This window comes from Telmatherina bonti (assembly GCF_933228915.1).
Source record: "Telmatherina bonti genome assembly, chromosome: 1".
Taxonomy (NCBI): Eukaryota; Metazoa; Chordata; class Actinopteri; order Atheriniformes; family Telmatherinidae; genus Telmatherina; species Telmatherina bonti.
In genome coordinates this window covers 1,312,437-1,327,529 of record NC_136619.1, presented here as the reverse complement: position 1 = coordinate 1,327,529, position 15,093 = coordinate 1,312,437, and the positions used below count along the sequence as shown (strand labels likewise).

Sequence of the window (15,093 nt, the reverse complement as noted above, 5' to 3'; positions counted from 1 at the left end):
TGTTTCAACAAGAAGTTTTTATTATCATTATTAATGTAATTATTATTATTACTGAATGTTTGCTGCTTTAATCCAGATGAGGACTAAAAGTTCCTCCTGTTCCAGAAGAGACAGAGCAGGTTGAGGTGGAATCTGTCTGAAATTAATCATACTCTTTATTTTATTTGACCAAAAGACTGGAAATGTTTGAGTCACCGTTTACTTCAGTACAAAACCTCCAGTTTTTGTTGGATTTTGCTATTTATAACTTAAATCATGTTTGGCTCTGCTGATTCTTTTTGATCTAGTCTTTCAAATCTTCGTAGGTTTCATCTTCATGTTGCCTTTTAGGTGTAGATGCTGTAAAGTTGTTGTACACAGTGTCCAGCAGGGGGCAGACATGTTCCGTCTGTTCACTGAACTCCACCACAGAAACACAACAAGTTAGAATAGCACACACACACACACACACACACATACAGAGCAGAGTCATCTGAACGCTGAGCGAGTGTGAGTCAGGATCCGAGCAGTGGAAAAGAACTGGATATCGTACTCGAACATCCAGCAGAATGAAGTTCTGGCTGTGGAACAGTTCCTGTACCAAGAGGAGAACCCTTCATTCCTAACTTATTATTATGATTATTATTATTATTATAAAAACAGAAAAGACAGGAGAAGAGAAGAGAGAAAAGCAACAAACAAGCAGCTGCAAAACATCCTGAAAAGACAAACATGTTCTACAGCTGCAAGCAAGCCGGCAGTATTCCAGGATATAAATCCCACTTAATTCCAGAACCAAACCAACCAGACACCAGTAGGAAGATCATCTGTAGGATCCACCAGCAGCAAAAAGTCTGTGTGTGCACAGTGGGACAGGTGTGTGTGTGTGTGTGTGTGCAGCAGGGTAGGTGTGTGTGTGTGTGTGTGTGTGTGCAGTGAGGCAGGTGTGTGTGTGTGTGTGTGTGCAGTGGGACAGGTGTGTGTGTGTGTGTGTGTGCAGCAGGGTAGGTGTGTGTGTGCAGCAGGGTAGGTGTGTGTGTGTGTGTGTGTGTGCAGTGAGGCAGGTGTGTGTGTGTGTGTGTGTGCAGTGGGACAGGTGTGTGTGTGTGTGTGTGTGCAGCAGGGTAGGTGTGTGTGTGTGTGTGTGCAGTGAGGCAGGTGTGTGTGTGTGTGTGTGTGTGTGTGCAGTGAGGCAGGTGTGTGTGTGTGCAGTGAGGCAGGTGTGTGTGTGTGCAGTGAGGCAGGTGTGTGTGTGTGTGCAGTGAGGCAGGTGTGTGTGCACAGTGGGACAGGTGTGTGTGTGTGTGTGTGTGCAGCAGGGTAGGTGTGTGTGTGCAGTGAGGCAGGTGTGTGTGTGTGTGTGTGTGTGTGTGTGCAGTGGAGCAGGTGTGTGTGTGTGCAGCAGGGTAGGTGTGTGTGTGCAGTGGAGCAGGTGTGTGTGTGTGCAGTGAGGCAGGTGTGTGTGTGTGTGCAGTGAGGCAGGTGTGTGTGTGTGTGCAGTGAGGCAGGTGTGTGTGTGTGTGCAGTGAGGCAGGTGTGTGTGTGTGTGTGTGTGCAGTGAGGCAGGTGTGTGTGTGTGCAGTGAGGCAGGTGTGTGTGTGTGTGCAGTGAGGCAGGTGTGTGTGTGTGTGCAGTGAGGCAGGTGTGTGTGTGTGTGCAGTGAGGCAGGTGTGTGTGTGTGTGCAGTGAGGCAGGTGTGTGTGTGTGTGCAGTGAGGCAGGTGTGTGTGTGTGCAGTGGGGCAGGTGTGTGTGTGTGTGCAGTGAGGCAGGTGTGTGTGCACAGTGGGACAGGTGTGTGTGTGTGTGTGTGTGTGCAGCAGGGTAGGTGTGTGTGTGCAGTGAGGCAGGTGTGTGTGTGTGTGTGTGTGTGTGTGCAGTGGAGCAGGTGTGTGTGTGTGTGCAGCAGGGTAGGTGTGTGTGTGCAGTGAGGCAGGTGTGTGTGCACAGTGGGACAGGTGTGTGTGTGTGTGTGTGTGTGCAGCAGGGTAGGTGTGTGTGTGCAGTGAGGCAGGTGTGTGTGTGTGTGCAGTGGAGCAGGTGTGTGTGTGTGCAGCAGGGTAGGTGTGTGTGTGCAGTGGAGCAGGTGTGTGTGTGTGCAGCAGGGTAGGTGTGTGTGTGCAGTGAGGCAGGTGTGTGTGCACAGTGGGACAGGTGTGTGTGTGTGTGTGTGCAGCAGGGTAGGTGTGTGTGTGCAGTGAGGCAGGTGTGTGTGTGTGTGCAGTGGAGCAGGTGTGTGTGTGTGCAGCAGGGTAGGTGTGTGTGTGCAGTGGAGCAGGTGTGTGTGTGTGCAGTGTGTGTACTAAACATTGGGGTGAGTAATCATGCCCCTCCTCCAGGATCCAGGGGCAGGTCTAGGGGGTCCAGGAGGGGTCGCAGCGGGAGCACCCCGCCTCACCAGGTACCGGCCAGGGACAGAACCCGGAGCCCCGCGTTCCCCACCACCCCCTGGGCGAGCAGGGCTAATCCCACCACAGGACTCAGTCCCCCCCCCCACATCTAACCTCCACCCAGCCCCCAATCTCAAGCCCTGAGTGAGGGCTAAACCCTTGGACTACATGACACCCCCCCCAGCCTTGTGAGGAAGGGGAGAGTCCGGACCCCCGGTCCACATCCCCAAGCCCCCCAACACCGCCCCCAAAGAGCATGTTTACTCCAGTTACATATAGTTCCAGCCCCGCCCCCCTTATCGCCCGCGGCGGCTGACGGATGGTCAGGGCAGGTGCAGCAGGCAGCTGTTGTCCAGGCGACCCGGTTGGGTCCATGTTGTGACGGGGTGCTTGTGTGTCCACAGGGAGGATTCTGGACCTGAAGACGGGCACCGTGAAGAAGGAAGGTCAGCAGTCCTCCATGAGGATGTGCATGGGCTCCCGCCGCTCCTTCATCTGCCGCATGAGGTTTGTCTGTTGCCATGACGACACATGACTCAGCATGTCTGCAGGTTAACTCATCGTGGTTTCCAGTGGGTCCGACTGGTTTCCAGTGGGTCCGACTGGTTTCCAGTGGGTCCGACTGGTTTCCAGTGGGTCAGACTGGGTTCCAGTGGGACAGACTGGTTTCCAGTGGGTCCGACTGGTTTCCAGTGGGTCCGACTGGTTTCCAGTGGGTCCAACTGGTTTCCAGTGGGACAGACTGATTTCCAGTGGGTCCAACTGGTTTCCAGTGGGACAGACTGATTTCCAGTGGGTCAGACTGGGTTCCAGTGGGACAGACTGATTTCCAGTGGGTCCGACTGATTTCCAGTGGGTCCGACTGGTTTCCAGTGGGTCCGACTGGTTTCCAGTGGGTCCAACTGGTTTCCAGTGGGACAGACTGATTTCCAGTGGGTCCAACTGGTTTCCAGTGGGACAGACTGATTTCCAGTGGGTCAGACTGGGTTCCAGTGGGTCCGACTGGTTTCCAGTGGGACAGACTGATTTCCAGTGGGTCCGACTGGTTTCCAGTGGGTCAGACTGGTTTCCAGTGGGTCAGACTGGTTTCCAGTGGGTCCAACTGGTTTCCAGTGGGACAGACTGATTTCCAGTGGGTCAGACTGGTTTCCAGTGGGTCCGACTGGTTTCCAGTGGGTCCGACTGGTTTCCAGTGGGTCAGACTGGTTTCCAGAGGGACAGACTGATTTCCAGTGGGTCAGACTGGTTTCCAGTGGGACAGACTGATTTCCAGTGGGACAGACTGGTTTCCAGTGGGACAGACTGATTTCCAGTGGGTCCGACTGGTTTCCAGTGGGTCAGACTGGTTTCCAGTGGGTCAGACTGGTTTCCAGTGGGTCAGACTGGTTTCCAGTGGGACAGACTGGTTTCCAGTGGGTCAGACTGGTTTCCAGAGGGACAGACTGATTTCCAGTGGGTCAGACTGGTTTCCAGTGGGACAGACTGATTTCCAGTGGGACAGACTGGTTTCCAGTGGGACAGACTGATTTCCAGTGGGTCAGACTGATTTCCAGTGGGACAGACTGGTTTCCAGTGGGACAGACTGGTTTCCAGTGGGTCCGACTGGTTTCCAGTGGGTCAGACTGGTTTCCAGTGGGTCAGACTGGTTTCCAGTGGGTCAGACTGGTTTCCAGTGGGACAGACTGGTTTCCAGTGGGACAGACTGGTTTCCAGTGGGTCCGACTGGTTTCCAGTGGGACAGACTGATTTCCAGTGGGACAGACTGGTTTCCAGTGGGACAGACTGGTTTCCAGTGGGACAGACTGGTTTCCAGTGGGTCCGACTGGTTTCCAGTGGGTCAGACTGGTTTCCAGTGGGACAGACTGATTTCCAATGGGTCAGACTGGTTTCCAGTGGGACAGACTGATTTCCAGTGGGACAGACTGGTTTCCAGTGGGACAGACTGGTTTCCAGTGGGTCCGACTGGTTTCCAGTGGGTCAGACTGGTTTCCAGAGGGACAGACTGGTTTCCAGTGGGTCAGACTGATTTCCAGTGGGACAGACTGATTTCCAGTGGGACAGACTGGGTTCCAGTGGGTCAGACTGGTTTCCAGTGGGACAGACTGGGTTCCATAGGGTCCGACTGGTTTCCAGTGGGACAGACTGGGTTCCATAGGGTCCGACTGGTTTCCAGTGGGACAGACTGGTTTCCAGTGGGTCCGACTGGTTTCCAGTGGGCCAGACTGGTTTCCGGTGGGACAGACTGATTTCCGGTGGGACAGACTGGTTTCCGGTGGGACAGACTGGTTTCCGGTGGGTCCGACTGGTTTCCGGTGGGTCCGACTGGTTTCCGGTGGGTCCGACTGGTTTCCGGTGGGACAGACTGGTTTCCAGTGGGATAGTCTGGGTTCCAGTGGGTCAGACTGGTTTCCAGTGGGACAGACTGGGTTCCAGTGGGACAGTCTGGGTTCCAGTGGGTCAGACTGGTTTCCAGTGGGTCAGACTGGTTTCCAGTGGGTCAGACTGGTTTCCAGTGGGACAGTCTGGGTTCCAGTGGGTCAGACTGGTTTCCAGTGGGTCAGACTGGTTTCCAGTGGGACAGACTGGTTTCCAGTGGGTCCAACTGGTTTCCGGTGGGTCCAACTGGTTTCCGGTGGGACAGACTGGTTTCCGGTGGGTCAGACTGGTTTCCGGTGGGACAGACTGGTTTCCAGTGGGTCCGACTGGTTTCCAGTGGGACAGACTGATTTCCAGTGGGTCCGACTGGTTTCCAGTGGGACAGACTGGTTTCCAGTGGGACAGACTGATTTCCAGTGGGTCCGACTGGTTTCCAGTGGGACAGACTGGTTTCCAGTGGGTCAGACTGGTTTCCAGTGGGTCAGACTGGTTTCCAGAGGGACAGACTGGTTTCCAGTGGGACAGACTGGTTTCCAGTGGGTCAGACTGGTTTCCAGTGGGTCAGACTGGTTTCCAGAGGGACAGACTGGTTTCCAGTGGGTCAGACTGATTTCCAGTGGGTCAGACTGATTTCCAGTGGGTCAGACTGGTTTCCAGTGGGTCAGACTGGTTTCCAGTGGGTCAGACTGGTTTCCAGTGGGACAGACTGGTTTCCAGTGGGTCAGACTGGTTTCCAGTGGGTCAGACTGATTTCCAGTGGGTCAGACTGATTTCCAGTGGGACAGACTGATTTCCAGTGGGTCAGACTGGTTGGACATTTTGGACCTGATTTACACCTTAGCAGCGGCTGCAGTCTGAGCATCGTGAGCTCTACACACCCTGAAGAAGAAAAACTGCTTCATGTAAAGCTGCAGAGGAGCCGCTCAGACCCACAGACCCAAGACTGTAAAGCCTGTTCCATCCTCCACCAGAAGCCAGAACTTTCTTCTTGTTCTCGAGGCTCCGACAAGAAAATGACGTCATTTTGTTCTCGCGGACGTGTTTGAGGACAGTTCTTGACACACCGGGCTGGCAGAACTTTTTTCTTGCGGGGCGAGAAGTATCGTGTGATTGGTCGGACATGTGAGGTGGGCGTGGTTAACACAGAGAAAGCAGGAAGCGGAGTTGCTGCTTCCGTGTGTTTGCTGTTGCCGGCAAAACGGATTGTTTTAATAAAACAGCTGATCGAGGTGGTGAGAAAGTACCAACACTCAAACCCCACCGCGTACACGACCCGCCCCGCCGCGGATGAAGTTGGTCGTTGAATCTGAAGCCAGAAACTCGGAGAGCAGAAACCTCCGCCAAGCACGATGTTAAAGAATCCTTTTAAAACATTCCTGGATCCAAACGGTGATCCGGATCACCACCAGAATTTAATCAGTTCTTCATTTTTACATTTGCAACAACTCTGGAAGTTTTTATAAAAATCCATCCAGTTATCTTGAGCACAAAGACGGCGGGAAAAACATGAGCTGGCGGAGTTAACGACCGGGTTCATGGCACATAAAGCAGACATCCCCCCCCCCCCCCCCCCCAGGTTTTACCCTCAGACCCCATATCAGCTGACATAGTCGACAGCATGCATCCAGCATGGCGGGAAGTCCTCCTGCAGCTCTTACTTCCCACACGCCGTCCGCTGGAGAACGGCGTGCGCTGGAGAACGGCGTGCGCTGGAGAACGCCGTGCACGTTGCGCGTGCACTTTCCCATGGACAGAACCCCTCGCATGGAGATGGAAATGCAGAGAACCTGCAAACAGAAACACAGAGCGGCCATTTCACACAACAGCCAGGACAGTTCAGCATGTTATATAAACCACCAGAACGTTCTCCTGGTTCTGTTAGAACCCTAACCCTGGTTCTGAACGCCACTAGAACAACATGGCATGGTCCGGTTCTGGCGGACATGTGATTGGTCGGTATCATGCAGCCCAGTCGGCATCCAGGCTGCTTTATGTAACGCCGGCTGCAGGAAGCCAACATGTGGTCGCTGGGACGTCCACACAGGGACCCGTCTGTTACTGACGACCTGGCTGCACCCATCAGCGGGTTCAAACCGTCGGCTCTGAGCAAACAAACATTAATACAGCCTGCCTCAGTCCTCAGGGTGAACATCAGCACCACACTGCATTCCTCTCCCTGTTTACTGCAGAGCTTCATGTCGTTATTCATCAGGAAAATCTGCTGAAATCTCCGAGAACCAGGAACAGAGTCTGTCCTGCAGCCTCTCAGGCCCCCATTCCCTGCTTTAGTCACAAACTGGAACTGAAAGCTGATCCTTTCCACAACGTGTCCACTCTCATTTCCAGCTGCAGGAGGGACGTCATTCACCAGTCCGCAGTGACTGGTTTCCCAGTCTGGAGACTCAGACCAACCAGTTCAGCTGCTTTCACAGGAACAGATTTCTGGTGGTGGGAAAGCAAAGTTTGTTTATACGGCACTTTTCACCGACAGGCTTCACAGGAAGACAGCATGACACAGAGAGTGGGAAGTTTGACATATTTCCACGTAAACAAACAGAAAAAGTCTTGTTTAGCTGAAAGAAGAGACGTTTTAAAGGAGTCGTTAGCAGCCGAGTCCGCAGTGATGGGAAGGTCCGTCTGGAGGTCCAGACTTCACCTGAACCGTGAGACAGTGAGGTGTGGCTAAAACTGGTCACCGCCTTGCAGCCTCGCCACGCCGCCTCGCCACACTGCCTCGCCTCGGCTATCTCACTACGGTGGATATGTGGGATACTGAATAAATCCCTTTTTCTTGAGATTTCTGTACTTGATGGAAAAACGTGTCAACGGGTCAAATGTGAAAAATACGAGGCCGGAAGAAAAAGGAATAAAGGTGTCGATAAGTTAACGATGAATATCTGAGTCCAGATGGAAGAAGTTGGTAAAAAGAGGGCATGAGAGGAGAAGTCTTTTCTAGAAGATGAGATGTGTGATGAGTCTGTTTCGGCAAATGAAAAGGGGGTGTTTCAGATAACATCTGATTAGTAAACATCTTAAAGCTGGTTACTACAGACCAGATTCCCCCTCATATTCCAGATCAGTTTCCTGTCTGATCTGGTTCTATTACAAACGGATCTGTCTGAACTGGTCTTGCTACTTGAGTAAACGTTTTTCGATTTGTCTGTGTGTTCTGCAGGTGTGGCAGTGCTCCTCTGGACCACATCTCCCTGAACCGTCTGTCCAACATGAGGAAGAGATACAGGTAGGATCTAATGGAGCATGCCAGTATTCCTGCAAAGCAAATTCCAATTCCAGAACAACTTCCGATTCACATTCCAGAACATCTTCCGATTCACATTCCAGTACAACTTCCAATTCACATTCCAGAATAACTTCCCTATTCCCATTCCAGAACAACTTCCCTATTCCCATTCCAGAACATCTTCCGATTCACATTCCAGTACAACTTCCGATTCACATTCCAGTACAACTTCCGATTCACATTCCAGTACAACTTCCGATTCACATTCCAGTACAACTTCCGATTCACATTCCAGAATAACTTCCCGATTCACATTCAAGAACATCTTCCGATTCCCATTCCAGAACAACTTGCGATTCCCGTTCCAGAACAACTTCCGATTCACATTCCAGAACAACTTCCGATTCCCATTCCAGAACAACTTCCGATTCCCATTCCAGAACAACTTGCGATTCATATTCCAGAACAATTTCCTGTTCACATTCCAAATTAACTTCCAATTCAAATTCAGAACAACTTCCAATTCCCATTCCAGAACATCTTCCGATTCCAAATCCAGAATAACTTACGATTCACATTCCAGAACAACTTCCTGTTCACATTCCAGAACAACTTCCAATTCACATTCCAGATTAACTTCCGGTTCCCCTTCCAGAACATCTTCCGATTCCCATTCCAGAACAACTTCCAATTCACATTCCAAAATAACTTCCGATTCCCATTCCAGAACATCTTCCAATTCCCATTCCAGAACACCTTGCGATTCACATTCCAGAATAACTTCCGATTCCCATTTAAGAACAACTTCCGATTCCCATTCCAGAACAACTTCCGATTCCCATTCCAGAACAACTTCCGATTCCCATTCCAGAACAACTTGCGATTCACATTCCAGAACAACTTGCAATTCACGTTGCAGAACAACTTCCAATTCACATTCCAAATTAACTTCCAATATAAATTCAGAACAACTTCCAATTCACATTCCAGAACAACTTCCAATTCAAATTCAGAACAACTTCAAATTCACATTCCAGAATAACTTCCGATTCCTATTTGAGAACATCTCCCCATTTCCATTCCAGAAAAACTTGCGATTCACATTCCAGAATAACTTCCGATTCCCATTCCAGAACAACTTGCGATTCACATTCCAGAACATCTTCCGATTCCCATTCCAGAACAACTTGCGATACCCATTCCAGAACAACTTGCAATTCCCGTTCCAGAACATCTTCCGATTCCCTTTCTAGAACCACTTTCGATTCACATTCCAGGACAACTTCCAATTCACATTCCAGAACACCTTCCGATTCCCATTCCAGAACAACTTTCGATTCACATTCCAGAACAACTTCCGATTCACGTTCCAGGACAACTTCCCATTCACGTTCCAGGACAACTTGCAATTCCCATTCCCGAACAACTTGCGATACCCATTCCAGAACAACTTGCAATTCACATTCCAGGACAACTTCCTATTCACATTCCAGATTAACTTCCAATTCAAATTCAGAACAACTTCCAATTCACATTCCAGAACATCTTCCGATTCCCATTCCAGAACATCTTCCGATTCCCCTTCCAGAACAACTTGCTATTCACGTTCCAGAACAACTTGTGATTCACATTCCAGAACAACTTCCAATTCACATTCCAGAATAACCTCCAATTCCTTTTCCAGAACATCTTCCCATTCCCATTCCAGAACAACTTGCGATTCACATCCCAGAACGACTTGCGATTCACATTCCAGGGCAGATTCCAGAGCAGTCACAAGATGTTTTGTTTTATGGAAGGTACTGGAAGCTAAAACCCAACTTAACAAAAGCTGTTTAGTACCATTTATATTTGAATTCTTAGATCAACTCGGACGGAATAGCATCATAGTGAGCAAGTCTGTAACGTAAATGTCGTGTTAAGTACTCCTCATCATGTCAGTTAGATTTTACCATCAGGACTGAGCCACAGTCCAACTCCCACATGATGTGTATTTATTATTGGGCTGCACGGTGGCCAAGTGGTTACAGCGAGAACGTCGCTGCTTTCGATCCTCAGGAGGGAGGCTCAGACGTTTTCCCGTCTCGCTCCCACCATCCAGACATGGTGTTCAGTGGATGTCAGGCTGACTAATCTGACTAATCTAAGGCTGACTAATCTAAAACCCTCCCTGGGAGTGAGGAGTGGATGGTCTGGAATGGCGAGAGGTCTCGCATGTCGCTGGGATACACCAGGGCATACCAGCCTCGCCTGTCGCTGGGATACACCAGGGCGTACCAGCCTCGCCTGTCGCTGGGATACACCAGGGCGTACCAGCCTCGCCTGTCGCTGGGATACACCAGGGCGTACCAGCCTCGCCTGTCGCTGGGATACACCAGGGCGTACCAGCCTCGCCTGTCGCTGGGATACACCAGGGCGTACCAGCCTCGCCTGTCGCTGGGATACACCAGGGCGTACCAGCCTCGCCTGTCGCTGGGATACACCAGGGCGTACCAGCCTCGCCTGTCGCTGGGATACACCAGGGCGTACCAGCCTCGCCTGTCGCTGGGATACACCAGGGCGTACCAGCCTCGCCTGTCGCTGGGATACACCAGGGCGTACCCGCCTCGCTTGTCCCTGGGATACACCAGGGCGTACCAGCCTCGTCTGTCGCTGGGATACACCAGGGTGTACCCGCCTTGCCTGTCGCTGGGATACACCAGGGTGCACCCGCCTTGCCTGTCGCTGGGATACACCAGGGTGTACCCGCTTTGCCTGTCACTGGGATACACCAGGGTGCACCCGGCTTGCCTCCTGCGGGGATACACCAGGGCGTACCAGCCTCGCCTGTCGCTGGGATACACCAGGGCGTACCAGCCTCGCCTGTCGCTGGGATACACCAGGGCGTACCAGCCTCGCCTGTCGCTGGGATACACCAGGGCGTACCAGCCTCGCCTGTCGCTGGGATACACCAGGGCGTACCAGCCTCGCCTGTCGCTGGGATACACCAGGGCGTACCAGCCTCGCCTGTCGCTGGGATACACCAGGGCGTACCCGCCTCGCTTGTCCCTGGGATACACCAGGGCGTACCAGCCTCGTCTGTCGCTGGGATACACCAGGGTGTACCCGCCTTGCCTGTCGCTGGGATACACCAGGGTGCACCCGCCTTGCCTGTCGCTGGGATACACCAGGGTGTACCCGCCTTGCCTGTCGCTGGGATACACCAGGGTGTACCCGCTTTGCCTGTCACTGGGATACACCAGGGTGCACCCGGCTTGCCTCCTGCGGGGATACACCAGGGCGTACCAGCCTCGCCTGTCGCTGGGATACACCAGGGCGTACCAGCCTCGCCTGTCGCTGGGATACACCAGGGCGTACCAGCCTCGCCTGTCGCTGGGATACACCAGGGCGTACCAGCCTCGCCTGTCGCTGGGATACACCAGGGCGTACCCGCCTCGCTTGTCCCTGGGATACACCAGGGCGTACCAGCCTCGTCTGTCGCTGGGATACACCAGGGTGTACCCGCCGCGCCTGTCGCTGGGATACACCAGGGTGTACCCGCCTCGCCTGTCGCTGGGATACACCAGGGTGCACCCGGCTTGCCTCCTGCGGGGATACACCAGGGCGTACCCGCCATGCCTGTCGCTGGGATACACCAGGGTGTACCCGCCTCGCCTGTCGCTGGGATACACCAGGGTGTACCCGCCTCGCCTGTCGCTGGGATACACCAGGGTGTACCCGCCTCGCCTGTCGCTGGGATACACCAGGGTGTACCCGCCTCGCCTGTCGCTGGGATACACCAGGGTGCACCCGGCTTGCCTCCTGCGGGGATACACCAGGGCGTACCCGCCGCGCCTGTCGCTGGGATACACCAGGGTGTACCCGCCTCGCCTGTCGCTGGGATACACCAGGGTGTACCCGCCTCGCCTGTCGGGGATACACCAGGGTGCACCCGCCGCGCCTGTCGCTGGGATACACCAGGGTGCGCCCGCCTCGCCTGTCGCTGGGATACACCAGGGTGTGCCCGCCTCGCCTGTCGCTGGGATACACCAGGGCGTACCCGCCTCGCCTGTCGCTGGGATACACCAGGGTGTACCCGCCGCGCCTGTCGCTGGGATACACCAGGGTGTGCCCGCCTCGCCTGTCGCTGGGATACACCAGGGTGTGCCCGCCTCGCCTGTCGCTGGGATACACCAGGGTGTGCCCGCCTCGCCTGTCGCTGGGATACACCAGGGTGCGCCCGCCGCGCCTGTCGCTGGGATACACCAGGGTGCGCCCGCCTCGCCTGTCGCTGGGATACACCAGGGTGCGCCCGCCTCGCCTGTCGCTGGGATACACCAGGGTGCACCCGCCGCGCCTGTCGCTGGGATACACCAGGGTGTGCCCGCCTCGCCTGTCGCTGGGATACGCTCCAGCTCTGAATTTCTGACTGTATGAATTTACACAATTCATCTACTCAGATGATGCAGATTAACCAGTTTAATGAGATTTACTTCAGGAGCTCAGTATTCTACAACATGTCACATGACAGTTTAAATCCGACCAGCAGTGTGTGTGAATTCCGTGGAAATTTCATGTTGCGCCCTACTAATATTATCATATGTGATCTTTGATACTTTATAATAAGCTTCTAAGTGCTCATATTAAAAGGCTTTTATCTTAAGATGTAACCGCGGCTAAGGTCAATTGGACCTGAATGGCTGCTTAGCAGGACACTTTGTCCTGGACTCAACCTTCTGCTTGACATGAAGCGACTGCAGTGCCTTTCGGGTCACAAAAAATGGTAGTTGTAGAGCATTATGTGTATTCTTTATCTGGAGGAGGTTCAAACCTGCCACACATCCAGAAAGGGAGACAACCGAGTAGTGCTCTCTGGTGCCTTTCCGTTTAATCCCGTCAGTACCCTGACCGAAGCCGTGAGAAATGTCAACTTAAGTCAGGGGATGAGGCATGTTAAAGACATGCTGGAGAGGGCTGGTGAGGAGGGAAGGCTGGGTACAGGGTCGGGGGAGGAAGACCAATCTTTCGGTGCAGACGATGTTGGGACAGAGGAAGAGGCGACGGCAGAAAGAGTTAAACTTACTTTAAAAATGATTGAACTCAGCTGCTTTCTAAATCTGCACCAGTTACTCTAACATTCCCTTTACTGCAACCAGTGATGACCTTCATGTCATCCCACCTCGCCACCTCCCTTCCATTTGCCTCTTTTGCTTCCCTGGGGCAGTTTGAGCTCTCTGCACCATCTTAATCTCCTCCTGAACACCATTTCTAAATGCTCCTTTCTCAGGACCTCTTTCAGCTTGCTGCTGATCCACGACTTGTTGTTGGGTTACTCGCAGAGCAGAGAAAAGCTTCTGCTAAATGACAGTAGAGTAGAATAAAATCATCAAATGCTGGAACAGAAAAACATTCAGTCACCTGACGACCTGCAGGTCTGAAAAACAGCATTTAGTCATTTTAACCGACTGTTCTAAACGACTGGATGGAGATATGTCTATCAAACTTAGCTGGCCCTCAGCATTGCACGTTAGGGGGGCATCTTGACATGTAGCCTGCCAGAAAGGCTTCAGGTTTATCATTAAAAACTAAAATGTTATTGTGTGTTCAGGAACGGACTGGGACCCTCTAAGGAAGGGGAGGCTCAGTACTCAGTGGTACACTGCACAGGATACATCAAGGCGTGGCCCCCTGCAGGTAAACACACACAGCTGGAGCCACAAGCAGCTGGTTTCAGCTCCATCCTCGGTGTTGGACAGAGACGTGGAGCTGGGTTCAGTCTGACTGGTTTCCAGTTGCAGCTCTCAGAACTGGTGTGTGCGTTCTCTGACTTCAGTGTGTTTTCCTTCCAGGAACTTGAGGAACTAAACGTTCTGTTTTCATCATGTGTGTTTTCTCTATGTTCTCTGTGATGTTTCTGTACCCTCTGCTGACCGGACCAAACCGGTCGGGTACCAGAATCTCAGCCGGTTCTTATCAGCCATATAGATGCTGGAAATAGTTTCTCTATGTTTGCATAACTGCACATTCTTCCACTGTGAGCCAGCTGGTCCGGACTGGGACCGTTTCAAACTACCAGTCAGAGCATTTTGGGTCTTTCTGTTGGATATTAAAACAAGGAAACGGTAGAAGCTTTTATTCCAGATTATATCCTGCACTGAATCTGAGACGTGGCCACAAACAGTTCAGGTCAGGAGTATTTCCATCTGAAACACTCGGCATGTGTAATCACTGACACATGGCTGACTTCATGCCTCTATAAATACCCTGGAATGTTCTGGGCCCGGTTCTGCAAACAGAGGCAGTCCAGCGACATGCAGACTGATTCATAACAGATGGAGGCGTGTTGAAATCCCGGATCCACGTCGCCTCAGAAAGACCCCACTGCAGAGGACAGATAAAGACAAAAATATGCTTCCATGCATCAAAGAGGGACGGGAACCTTGAGGACAACTGAAGATGGGAAAGTTCCAGATCCCTGGATGTGTCGAACACAATGATGGTGGAAGATGGAGAAACATCTCTTATGTGATGGGTCCATGACTTAGACAAGATACCTTTACAGTCTATCAAGTTTCTGTCAATTCATCAGTGCATAAAGCTATTACTCAATCAATCCATCAGTCCAGCAATCCATCAGTCCATCAATCCATCAGTCCAGCAATCCATCAGTCCATCAATCCATCAGTCCATCAATCCATCAGTCCAGCAATCCATCAGTCCAGCAATCCATCAGTCCATCAGTCCAGCAATCCATTAATCCATCAGTCCATCAATCCATCAGTCCAGCAATCCATCAGTCCAGCAGTCCATCAGTCCAGCAATCCATTAATCCATCAGTCCATCAATCCATCAGTCCAGCAATCCATCAATCCATCAATCCATCAGTCCATCAATCCATCAGTCCAGCAATCCATCAGTCCATCAATCCATCAGTCCAGCAATCCATCAATCCATCAGTCCAGCAATCCATCAGTCCAGCAATCCATCAGTCCATCAGTCCAGCAATCCATTAATCCATCAGTCCAGCAATCCATCAGTCCATCAATCCATCAGTCCATCAGTCCATCAGTCCATTAATCCATCAGTCCATCAATCCATCAGTCCATCAGTCCAGCAATCCATCAATCCAT

The 15,093-nt window shown here is 52.2% G+C and overlaps 1 protein-coding gene across 2 annotated transcripts in view; it reads left to right on the top strand.

Annotated features, from left to right (window-relative positions):
* Window positions 1-15,093, top strand: part of arnt2 (aryl-hydrocarbon receptor nuclear translocator 2) — an 89,346-nt gene that overhangs the window by 54,570 nt on the left and 19,683 nt on the right. For both annotated transcript variants that reach the window (XM_079239733.1, XM_079239732.1), the window contains 3 exons: window positions 2,772-2,874; window positions 7,919-7,984; window positions 13,572-13,657. In XM_079239733.1, the coding sequence (XP_079095859.1) occupies window positions 2,772-2,874; window positions 7,919-7,984; window positions 13,572-13,657 (255 nt within the window). The remainder of the gene's footprint in view (window positions 1-2,771; window positions 2,875-7,918; window positions 7,985-13,571; window positions 13,658-15,093) is intronic.